The sequence below is a fragment of the Pseudorca crassidens genome, chromosome 16 (genome assembly GCF_039906515.1).
Source record: "Pseudorca crassidens isolate mPseCra1 chromosome 16, mPseCra1.hap1, whole genome shotgun sequence".
Taxonomy (NCBI): domain Eukaryota; kingdom Metazoa; phylum Chordata; class Mammalia; order Artiodactyla; family Delphinidae; genus Pseudorca; species Pseudorca crassidens.
In genome coordinates, this window is record NC_090311.1 from 19,459,466 (window position 1) to 19,471,987 (window position 12,522).

The window sequence follows — 12,522 nt, forward strand, 5'->3', positions numbered from 1 at the left end:
AGTGGGATTTTCATATTCTTTAAATACATTTAAAGTTTAGTGCATGGTAACAAGCCTGATTCAATGGAGAAAAATTTCTATCAGACTAATATACAGCCCTCTTGCCAAAGCAGCAAACACTGGATTAGGATAATAAAACTCAACCAAACAGCTTCTGATTCTGAATTTTAAAAATGAGAACTATGCAAGAGACGTCAAAGTTAGATTTACATAGGTCTTGTTCTGCATATCACCTCATTAGAGCATAAGACCCCATAGCCACCCAATTTTACCTATTTGCTAAAATATAAAACACTTTGAGGCTTCTCTCTTATAGATTCACCTTAATGCTAGAAAGGAGCCCTAACAAGTCACATGATAAAAACTGTCTTTTTAAACATTTGAGATATTCTATATAGTTTTAAATCTGCTATGAAAACATATGCATTTAACATATGGGTCACATTCAGACCGATTTGTGACCCAACTACTTACATAACAAGCCCAGATAATTTCTAGACTGTGAAAACTGCTATTATGTAGTAGTTCAATACAATGAAGAATGATACCTAAAGAAATTATTCTTTTAATGCTAATCTGAGAAACCTAAAGAGAGATTTTTCTATAGGGAATCAATCCTGATTACTGGACTAAAAATTCAAATGTAAGAGGTGGGGGAGGGAATTTCCTGGCAGTCCAGTGGTTAGCACTTGGTGCTTTCACTACATGGCCCTGGTTCAATCCTTGGTTGGGGAACTAAGATCCTGCAAGCCACAAGGCGCAGCCAAAAAAAGAGTGAGGCGGAGAAAAATATAATGGTCAGAAAAAGAACTTTAAGTCTGAGAGATACTGTGGAGATATATTGAAGACTCTCGCTTTCTGGTCTTAAAATTAATTATAAGCCATATTTAAACAAGACAGGGACTTCCCTGTGGTCCAGTAGCTAAGGCTCTGCGCTCCCAGTGCAGGGGGCCCAGGTTCGATACATGGTCAGGGAACTAGATCCCGCGTGCTGCAATGAAGATCCTGCATGCCGCAACAAAGACCCAGTGTAAGTAAGTACATAAGTAAATAAATAAAGTTACATCATTTTATCATAGCCTTTTATACTTTCTTATCCTAAAATTAGTTTATTATTCATAATTATCTAAAGAAAAATTCTAACAATTTTCATTACTATATACTGTCTTTCATATTGGATGTTACCATTGTTACCAAATGATGTTACCATTTAAGTATAAATATGGCTAAAAGTAACTTTATGTTTAGTTTGTAATGGTTGCTTTTCTATGCTCCCAATTAACTTATTTATTTATTTACTATTTATGTAGGCTACACTGGGTCTTGGTTGTGGCACATGGGCTCTAGAGTGCGCGGGCTCAGTTGTTGCAGCACGCAGGCTTAGCTGCAGTATGTGGGATCTCAGTTCCCTGAGCAGGGATCAAACCTGGGCCCCCTTCACTGGGAGTACGGAGTCTTAACCACTGGACCACCAGGGAAGTCCCCACAATTAACTTCTGATTCTGAGTCTCAAAGTTTCTAATCCCCAACCTAACTTTCTTCTTTCTCAGCAAACCTGCTTCCAGACCGTTACCAGGCCATACTCCTAATAAAGAATTTATATTTATATGGAAGGCATATCCATCCATAGGGAACTCGCACAATTTTCTTACCATTATATAAAATTTAAGCCTTTATCCTGCATTAATATAGTAAGCTAAATTTCACAGCAGAACAACATACATAAGAGACACACTGTGTCATGTTCACAAAGGATCTGAAACTTGAAAAAATAATTTTGTTTACCAGAATTGACAATGTATTTTTAGAAGTATTTAATATTCATAAAGCAGTCTCACTCACATGTAACAAAGCCAATCTCTGTTCTGGACGAAGATGGCTAAACTCATCACTGAGAACAAACTGAATTGCTAGAAATACAAAAACAACTATTAGTAGGATCTAAAAAAGGATTTATGCCTTAGTTATAATTTCCCATACCTTCACAGAATACAGTATATCAGGTAATGAATAATGCAGATAAAGTAGATTACCTGTTTTATATAGACAAAAGGAATGCAGAAAATTTGCCTGTACTTCAGACTAATCAGCTAGGAAATGATGATACTAGGAAAACATTAAGTTTTCACTGAAATATTTAAGGTAAGAAAATAAAAACACTGAAATACACGAACAGACTAGAACTAAGGTGTACCTCTTGATCAAAGTATACATGGTTAGGTTTCAAGCTATAGTTGCTTTTATCCAGTAGATATAAATAATATAAATTATTTAACAAAATAGGATATATTCCTATAATATCCTTAATTGCATACTTTTTCAAAATAAATAGCACTAAGTAGGAAATGTTTCAGATTTCCACTTTCTACTGCAGTACTTACTTACCCTTTGTCTTCTGTAAGGAGCCATTCCTGCTTCCATAGGATGCCTAACTGGACCACCCTCTCCTAGAAATGGAACTCTTTACTCAACTGTTCTATTCCCAGTCCACCCAAGAGAGCTTTGACACTCTAAAAGAGGGAGTATGTATATGTGAATGTGTATGCTGGGGGTGGAGGTGGGGATTGGTTTTCTTTTATAATCACCTTGGAGGGGACAGGTTCAAACTGCCCTCATCCCCCCTGGAGATCAGGAAATATTAATACTTCCACTCCAATCCTACTCTTCTCACCATCCCCAAATTACAACCACTGATGGGGTAAAGAGTACCCTTTAGCTTTATAAGTAAACAAGGGATAGAACCTTTGCTATTACTACACCCTCCTTTTCCTCAAGCACTACTAAGAGGTTCAAAATCTTTTCAATCTACTCCTTGTACAGTCCAAATCTGTTAAAATATTTTTTCTCTCCAAAGAATTTAACAGAGGCATTACTATGCTTAAACGCATTTTATATTTAGAGATAGTTTTTAAAGTTCTACTTACTATCTTCTGACAACAACTGTCTTTGTTGAGTCTAGTTTTTTACACCCCTCCATCTTTTATTAAAATAATTGATTTAGATGAAACAGATAAGCCATTTTCCATAACAATGTTAACTATTCTACTGCACTTACATTCTTTGAATCTCTCTCTCTCTCTGCATTTACAACATTTATATACAGCACTGAAGTTTAGAAAGCACTTCCATACATATTATCTCATTTGATTCTCACAACCCATCTAAGGTAGGCAGGGCAAATATCTCTGTTTTTAAACTGAAAGAGTACTTTGAGAAGTTAACTGTTTTGCCCAGTCTCACATGGCTAATCACTAGAGTAGAGCTCAGATTCTTATACTCTAAACCCTCTACATTAAATTGCAACCTCATTTGAAGAAGTATTTCTTGTGTTTCATGCAGACATAACCTCAGATAAACTACCGTAAGATACCTAGGTCTTACTATGTTTAGAATTCAAAAAACAATACCTACCATAAAAAAAGTTACTTTTTCCAGATCCATTTCTGCCCACTACAAAATCAAAAAGTCCATGTTATTTTGTATAAAAAACAATAAAACTTTATAGAAAGTATTCAAAAAATATAAAATCCAATTTTCTAACATAACATCTTAAAAACTGAAATTAAGTACAACAGAACAGTGAACAACAAATCAATAAACAAAACAGCTTTAATTACCAGATGAGTGCAATTTTTGCATAGTCTTCAGATAATTTTTTTCTTAAAGGAATTTATTTCATTGTTTATTTTTTTGCTCTTTCCCAGTACTTTAAAATTAACAGGAATAACTAAATATACCTGGTTTTCATGATTTATAATCATTACAATGGACATGTAATTCTATTTAATTGTATATAATAAAATATTTTTAACAATTTAAAGATTCACATAATGCTACAAAAATTTTAAATACTTAAACAATCATTTAAAATTTTCAAACCATTTCCATGTTAAACAGTTTCTGATCAGCCCTATACATCATGTATAGTTCTTAGAATCACAAAAATATAGACAACTATGAGGCACTTTTTTTTACTACCTGAGTTCAGAAATAAGCAATTCTATACATAAAAGGATATCAAATATTTTAGATTTAATGAATTCATTTGAACTTCTTTTGTTTAACAAAATTTTCATTGTTAAGAGTCATGAATAACTATGCCACTCTCTCTCACAATCTTGACCAATATCCTGAACAAATTAGCCCCAAAGTCATCACCTTTAATCCAAGATAAATTCTAAAGAAATCAGAAAGTAATGAAGTGCTTTAAAAAAAAAAAAAAAGGCATATAACAGACACAGAGGCCAGCCTGAAGGGGGCTTCTATTAGCTAAATCTAGGACAATTTGAGCACCAAAATAATTAGATGAATTATAAATTAGTGCTGGGGCAGTGGTGGGCGGGAATAATCCATGAGTCCATACTGATAATAAAAAGATAAATATATAGCTAAGGAGTGAAGATGTTTGATTACAGTAGAATACCAAGTGGTAAATCTGAAAGGAGTACTGGAAATGGAACATCATCATTCTGCAACCATCAGAATAAAGGCAAGAATTATCAATGAATGCTAAATCTAAGGGGGAATTTTGATAAGGAGCACAATACGTGCATAGTCCAAAAGTCTCTCCCCATCTCCATATTAGTTGCAAGGGAGAAAACACTAACTATACAGTGGAAAAACTGGACAGAATCTCTACTCAGTGATCAAAATTATCATCATCAATAAGAAGTAGATGGATATCATGTGCCTCCAGGTGGAATACCCTGAAAAGGACACATCATTTATGTAATATTTTTCAAAAATAACATTGTAAAAGACAAAGGAAGGCTGTGGAAATTATCCAGATTAAATGAGACTAAAGAGGCATGACAACTAAATGCAACGCCTGATCCTAAATTAAATCCTGTACTAGAGGGGGAAAAATGCTACAAAGAAAATTTCTGGGTCAGCCAACATAGCTAGAAAATAAAATAACATTATTGTATTGATGTTAAATTTACTGACATTGATAGTTACACTGTGATTATATAAGTAATATCCCTATTCTTAGAAAGTACACATTGAAGTCACAGGTAAAGAACCATGATGTACATAACTTACTCTAAGGAAAAATAAGTGTGAGAGCAAGTGCAAATGATAAAGCAAGTGGGGAAATGTTGACAGTAGATTTGGGGGACTTCCCTGGTGGTGCAGTGGTTAAGAATTTGCCTTCCAATGCAGGAGACATGGGTTCGAGCCCTGGTCTGGGAAGATCCCACATGCCGCGGAGCAACTAAGCTTGTGCGCCCCAAGTACTGAAGCCCGCGCGCCTAGAGCCCGTGCCCCACAACAAGAGAAGCCACTGCAGTGAGAAGCCAGCGCACCACAACGAAGAGTAGCCCCCGCTCACAGCAACTAGAGAAAAAGCCCATGCGCAGCAACGAAGACCCAATGCAGCCAAAAATAAATACATTAATTAAAAAAAAAACCCAAAACAGTAGATTTGGGTAAAGGATACACAAGTAGTGTCTCTGTACTGTTTTTATTTATGCAACTTTTCTGTAAATTTGAAATTATCACTAAATAAATGTTTTAAAAGGTAATTTATCATTAAAAAATTACAGAAACAGTTCAAACCATAATCCATTCATAAATAACTGAAAAATTTATAATTTCCCTAAGAATTACTCCTACCCACACAGTGGAATGCTACATAGCAATTTTAAGGATGTTGAATACTTAATGATAGGGAAAGATATTTCAGTTTATTCTGAAGGAGAAAAAAATAGATTACCAAAAGATTACTACAAACCAATTTTTATTTAAAAAGGCGTACTTATATATATGTACACAAAAACTGAAGGGGTATTGAGATAGACCCAGTTTATGTGTGTCCCCAGATTCACCTGCCCTAACCCAGGCCTTGGCTGCCTGTCAATAGAAAGGCTAGTCTCCCAACACCTCAGGTTGTTTCTGCCTACCCTGGGGGTACATTCAGATCTGTGAAAACCCAAAGGAGGTTGCAGTTCCCCAACCACTCCAGGGGGGTTAGTCCCCAGAGTAACACAATCCAAAAGCACAGTGTGTGGGGGGGAGGGGGAGGGGGGGAGGGGAGGAATCAATGCCCTATGTGGTAAACTTTGACCAAAGAGAGACAGAAGCCAGCACATAAAACCTTCTCCATACCTCTCCCACCTGAGCTTTCCAAGGTGTGGTGGGTTTACAAAGTCTGTAAGTCATCCAATGTGACGGCAAACCAGGTGTATCTTCTTTATAAAGCTATGACCACTACCCCCCACAACCCCTTGCCCTCAGACTGCTCCCTCCTAATTAAAGCCTTAGCAGCTAAGCAGGCCTCGGGCTCCGTTTTCCAGGAAACCACAAGCTAGCTCTGGGGAGGATTACAGTTTAAATTTTTTCCTTTTAGCTTTTATGCTCTTTATGTTCTATAACTTCATGTATATTTCTTTTGTTAGAAGGCCAGGAAAAAGGTAAACTTAAAAAGGTTTATGGTTCTTGCACTTAAACATCAAACATTCAAGTATCAGCACATGAGGTATCTGCCTTCAAATCTTGTGTTTTTTTAAGGGTCAAAATCATTAAACAATCAAAGTGGTAAGCTTTCAAAAGACATTTTTAGGAACAATCTAACTGTATACTATTTTTGGTCTTTCTTATATGATTAAGGGACCTATTTTTAAAATATGTTAAACAAGGTCATATTATGTTTTTTCAGTTAAAAGGAAAGAACATTTAGATAATGTCCTTTCTAACTGTGACTATTAACAATCTTAATGTTGCAACCAAAGTAGTAAAACAGCTGTCTGATAATAGCTAAAACAAAAATACTTGATAGGCCCTAAAGATATAATTTAATCATTCTAAGTAATAATGGCCATCATTTTACAGTTCATTTATACAATTACAGTCAGTCCTCCAAATCCCAAATCCCTGTGCTTCACACCTGGGGATTTAACCAACTGCGGATTGAAAATATTCCGGGTGGGGGCGGTAGGGGAACTTTCCAGAAAGTTCCAAAAAGCAAAACCGGAATTTGCCACAAGCTGGCAACTATTTACACAGCAGGTATATTGTATTTACAACTATTTACATAGCATTTACATTGTATTATAAGTAATCTAGAGATATGCTTAGGTTATATGCAAAAACACTAAGATTTTATAACAAGTTTTATACAAGCATTCAGGATACCAAGGGACAACTGTATACAACTGACATATTAAGATATTTATCCACTTTTCATTTGTAAGTTAAGGAAATAATATAAATCTAGTGATTATTCATTTCTCTCCGTTTCTAAAGATTTTTTTATTGACGAAAATCAGAAGGCACTTATAATCAAAATGTAAGTAAAACTCTAGTACAATCAAGTTACCCTTATGGCACACCAATTCAATTAATGATTCTCCAGTAGGCAAGGCAGAGGGAAAAGTATGTTTTCTTTATTCCCAACTACAAAGCTGCAATTGATGTACCAAGGGCAGGTGTTTTCCTTGCCCTCAATTTTTAAATTGTATTATATATTCATTTATTTCAAAATAAAATATGATTCTCCAAGTTTCTCTGGGAACATCAGTATTCATTGTTCACTCTTTGCTGATTTCTCTATGAATCTCACCTCACCCATGCTATGGACTGAATTGTGTCCCCGCCCCACCCAATTCATATGCTGAAGCCCTAACCCCCCTATGTGAAACTTTTTGGAGAAGGGGGTCTTTGGAAGGTAATTAATGTGAGGTTAGGAGTGTGGGGCCTTTATGGTGGGATCAGTGCTCTTGTAAGAGGGTGAGGGAGAGGCTCTAACAAAGAAGGTCCTGTGAGCATGATGGAGAGGGAGGCCTACAGAGCAGTGAAAAAATAAATCCCTGTCGTTTGAGCCACCTAGTCTACGATATTTTGTTATGGTAGACCAAGCCGACTAGCATGCCAATAAACTCTGTGAGGACACTGTAGCAGAAATCTATGTCAATAGCAATCTTTGCTTTTCTGGTGTCTAGAAGCACTCATTTCACCTATCCTTTAAAAACTCAGCAGTGTCAGAAAACACTTTTTCTGTCTGTACGAGCAAAATGGAACCTTATCATCTGAAGAACCTATAGATTAACTATTATATTGAAAGGCAATCACCATTAGCCCCTTGTCCTCACACAACTGCCTTCTCCTTTAATCTTTCCAACAGCCCCATGAGATGTATATCATTATTTCCACTTTGCAAATGAGAAAACTAAGCAGCTCAGGAAGTCAAGTTTGAAGAATACATGGCAGAATTGGGATTTGAACCCCATTCTGTTACAATTCAAAGTTTATGCTCTTCCCACCAACCTGTGTAGTCTGTCCTTAGACATTATAATAGGAAATAAAAAAAAATCTGAGAACAATCTAATTTGTGAAAAAAGAACGGTCACCTTTGAAATAAGGCAATAGTGTCCACTTTAACTAGAAAATGACATACCAAGAAGAGCTGAAACGCTAAATTTAGTGTCATTCACTATAAACTTAAATCTGTCAAAACATACACATACGAGGCTACCAAATAAAAATGAGTAATTTATGACTGTCTTATTCAAGTATTTTAACCGTATAAAGGAAGCAATTTCATCAGTGCAGATAAAAAACAGAAAAGTAATTTCATATAGAAAAAAATACACATATATTTATGTAATATTCAGAGACAATTCCTGTGTCCTTAAGCCTAAACACAGGCAGGATTTAAACGGCTGTAGAGACATAAATCTGATCTAGTAAACCATGAACACTTACCAATAACATTATGTTTTGAACTGAAGGGATCTACAATTGTTTGATCTCTATAACTTCGAAAACCCTGGATAATAACCTAATAAATAAAAGAGAGATTTTTTTCAGAACACACCCCAAAAGAAATAACTTCTAAGCTAACATTTTCCTTCTGCACTCCTTCCCGTTCTGGTTTCTCATTTAACGCAAGACAGATAAGCTTCCATGTCCTAGAAGAAAAACTCATTTTGGAAAGTGATTTAAAAAAACTTCTAAACAGCCCGTTTATCAGTAACCATTGCCACTGTTGCTTTTTTAAGAGTTATAATTAGTAACCTGTTCGGGAACTCTCAAAACCAAGCACCCTGTATACGGTTCGTTGGAACGCTAACCCTTAGAGGGCCGTCTAAAAGTCTATCGAGTATGCAAACCGGCCCAGCTTTCCTGGGAGCCCCTGTCAGTCACACACTCGGGCCAAAAAGAGCCGCCGTTCCAGGACAGGGCTGCCTGGAGTCCAACACTTCCAGCAGAGACACTTCTTGTAAAGAGTGTGAAGGGGCTCATCCGTGGGGTGGACTCCAGCGCGGGAAGGCCATTCTGACAGAAGTAACAACGGAATGAGGCGGCGCTACACATTCAGCAGGAAGGAGGAGCCCCTTCACTTCTCCGGTTAAGTCGGGAGACACCCCAGCTTGGGCCTCAGGGGCGTCCCCGGAGCCGGGGAGACCCTCTCTCCACACATCCCACGCAAAAGGCCCACGGGGGGCTAGCCGGTCCCTCAGCACAGGGCCGCTTCTCACCCTCCCGGGAAGGCCCGGCTCCCTCCAAAGGGCCCCGCCCCGCCGACCCCTCCACCCCTCTCCCTGAGAACCCGCCTCCCTCAGGCGAGCGCCCTGCGGGGAGGCCTGGGCTGCAAAGCGGCGCCCCAATTCTCCGCGGCCCCCGCGCTTGCAGGCCGGGGCCGCACCCCTCCCACCCAGTCCCAGTCCAGCCCCGCGCCCACCCTGCGGGGAGAAGCGACACCCCCGCCTCAAGGAGCGGTCCTCACGGGCCCGTGAAGGGTGGGAGGGACACACAGGCCTCACCTGCTTTATGTACATGGTTCCTCGCCCCGAGCCGGGGAGAAGGCCTCCCGCGAGAGAACCAACAACTCGGCAGCTGGATCAGGTGAGGCGCCTAGGAGACCCCTCCCCCCAAAGCGCCGCTCTCTCCCCTCTAGCCAAACAAAATGGCGGCGCCCAAGGAGGCGGAGTCCCCGCCTCGGACGGAACCACCCTCGCAGCCCCCAAGGAGCGTAGGGGGAATCAAAGTCAGATCTGCTCTTTCTTTTTGGAACAAGGAGCCCTTCTTCAATGTCTTTAGGTGAATTTCACTTGATTCCTCAATTTTTAGATGAGTTTTTCCTGAGAATTAGTCGGAAGCTTCACTCGGACAAGAGCCTTGATCGTGAGGTTGGCCCGTATTCCCTCCGAGCGTGGAGCCAATGGTTTCGACCACAAGGGGGGAAAGCTTCGGCGCCAAAGCTAAGACTGGGAGTCTGAGGGCCAGTAGCGGTGCGGGTAGGTGCTCACGTGGTCTCGGGCTGTTTGGAAATACGGTGCTGGCGCGCGTCCCCGAACACGGAACGTACTGGACGCGGGTGGGATTCGGTGTGCAGAATCCCTGCTCCTCCACTATTCTCTCTCGCTTTGGGAACTTTTATAAATTTAGAATTGCTCCCACTGGGTCTGGACCGCCCAGTCGCAGGACACCCCAAATGGACTTGACGCTCGAAAATTAGTTTTAATAATGTCATAATTATTAATACCCCGGGCGATTTTTACTGCTCTGCCAACTGCTATAAATCTAGGCAGTTGGACAACTGCAACAAAAAGAGATTTAGGTAAGATGAAAAGCTCCCCTCCCCTCCCTTTTTATAACAGCCTAAAACATACGAAGTGCTAGTGGCAACCCTGGGTGTATCTGATATGTTATCAATCGTAGGGGAAAAACATACTGTTAGAAATTGGATCTCCGGGTCCCTGTAAAATTACCTGCCACTCAGCAGCCACTCAAGTTGGTTGGTCCTCGCCATCCCTCCCGCTGCGGCTGGCAGTTCTAGACCTTATTCTTTCTAGATTGAACTGTTTCTAATAGCCTCTTAACTTCATCCCTGTCAGCGCCTCTTAGTGCTGGCAGAATTCTTTATATACCGTTTTAATAGATGAAGGGAGAAGGACACTTCAGGGAAAACAAATGACTTATTTGAAGGTGAAAAGGGGGAGAGAAAGAGCACATAAGGGAAAACAAATGACTTTTAGGAAAGTCAAATGGGCCCTTAGGAGATCAAATGGGAGACCTGCTAGTTTTTGTGATTTTGTTTGGGTGTTACTCAGTGATAAGAGTCAGACTTCTCTGTGAGTTCCCGGAGAGAGGATTTATGACAGTTGAGTTACTTTGAGCTCTTTTGGGAGGCAGATAAGAGATTTCAGGAACTCAAGTACTTTAAGCTCAAAATAATTTTTATGCCACAGTAGTGGATTCTGGAGCCCTTCAAGAGGGTATTCAGAGTATACTTGCCACTTCCTCCCTCCCAGGTCTGAGGAACATGGTGTCAGTATAGTGGACCAGCATGATAATCTGCTCAATGATGAGAGAATTAAGCACTCTAGGCTATATTATGACGGAGAGCAAAGAAGTAATGTGCCCTTGAATGTGAATTGCTACAGGCACCGTGGGAGTGCTCCACTCCTTCCAGATGAAGATGAAAAAGAATACATTTTGCCGGATAATAACTGCCAGTCTGTGTTGATCTCTTCTAGTAAGGATTCTACCTCCAGCCCTGCAGCTGAGTTACTTCTCGCTTAAGTTCTGTTAGTCCACTGTCTGTCAGGATCAATCTGGTTTTTGCAAGGACCTAACGGGTGAATTAAATGGAGATTTAATGGGGACCACCCCCCCTCATCCTTTAAACCTTTGAGAGTGGCACTCATTTCCACCATTCTGTCCAAGATGTGGTACTGCTTCTAATTTATTATCTTGGCTGGCCTTAAGGCAGTTTTAGGGAGTCTGACTTTTAGATGAAAACATGGGAGTAAATCTTTGTGACTATGGATTAGGCAATGGTTTCTTAAATATGATACTAAAAGTACAGTGATGAAAGAAAAAAATATATACTTTATCAAAACTTTTGTGCCTCAAAAGAATTAAAACGACAAGAAAATGTGAGTTATATATTTGACAAGGGACTTGGATCTGAAATATATAAAGAACTCTTACAATAAGTTAGCAACTTAATAAGTTAACAATAAAAAGACAAATAACTCTGTTTAAAAATGGGCAAAGGGGGCTTCCCTGGTGGCACAGTGGTTGAGAGTCCGCCTGCCGATGCAGGGGACACGGGTTCGGGAAGATCCCACATGCCGCGGAGCGTCTGGGCCCGTGAGCCATGGCCGCTGGGCCTGCGTGTCCGGAGCCTGTGCTCCGCAACAGGAGAGGCCACAACAGTGAGAGGCCCGCGTACCGCAAAAAAAAAAAAAAAATGGGCAAAGGATTTGAATGCACATTTTCCCAAATGGTCAGTAAACTTATGAAAAGATGCTCACCATCATTAGCCAGTCAGATACCACTTCACACCCACTAGGATAGCTAAAATAAAAAAGACAGACAATAACAGGTGTCAGCTTGGATATGGAGAAATTGGAACCGTCTTATATTATTGCTGCTGGGAATGTAAAATGGTGCAGCCACTTTAGCTATTCCTCAAAAAGTTAGACATAGGATTACTATATGACCCAGCAATGTCATTCCTAGGTATATGCCCAAGAGAAATGAAAACTTCCACACAAAAATTTGTGTATGAAT

At 39.6% G+C, this 12,522-nt stretch overlaps 1 protein-coding gene across 1 annotated transcript in view; it reads right to left on the reverse strand.

Annotated features, from left to right (window-relative positions):
* Nucleotides 1-9,928, reverse strand: part of SMC3 (structural maintenance of chromosomes 3) — a 32,332-nt gene extending 22,404 nt beyond the window's left edge. Inside the window, exons 1-4 of the mRNA XM_067709438.1 lie at nucleotides 9,765-9,928; nucleotides 8,704-8,779; nucleotides 3,412-3,450; nucleotides 1,843-1,910 (exon numbers count right to left, since the gene is read on the reverse strand). Coding sequence (XP_067565539.1) covers nucleotides 1,843-1,910; nucleotides 3,412-3,450; nucleotides 8,704-8,779; nucleotides 9,765-9,779 — 198 coding nt within the window. The 5' untranslated portion in view covers nucleotides 9,780-9,928. The remainder of the gene's footprint in view (nucleotides 1-1,842; nucleotides 1,911-3,411; nucleotides 3,451-8,703; nucleotides 8,780-9,764) is intronic.
* Nucleotides 9,929-12,522: the final 2,594 nt, after the last annotated feature.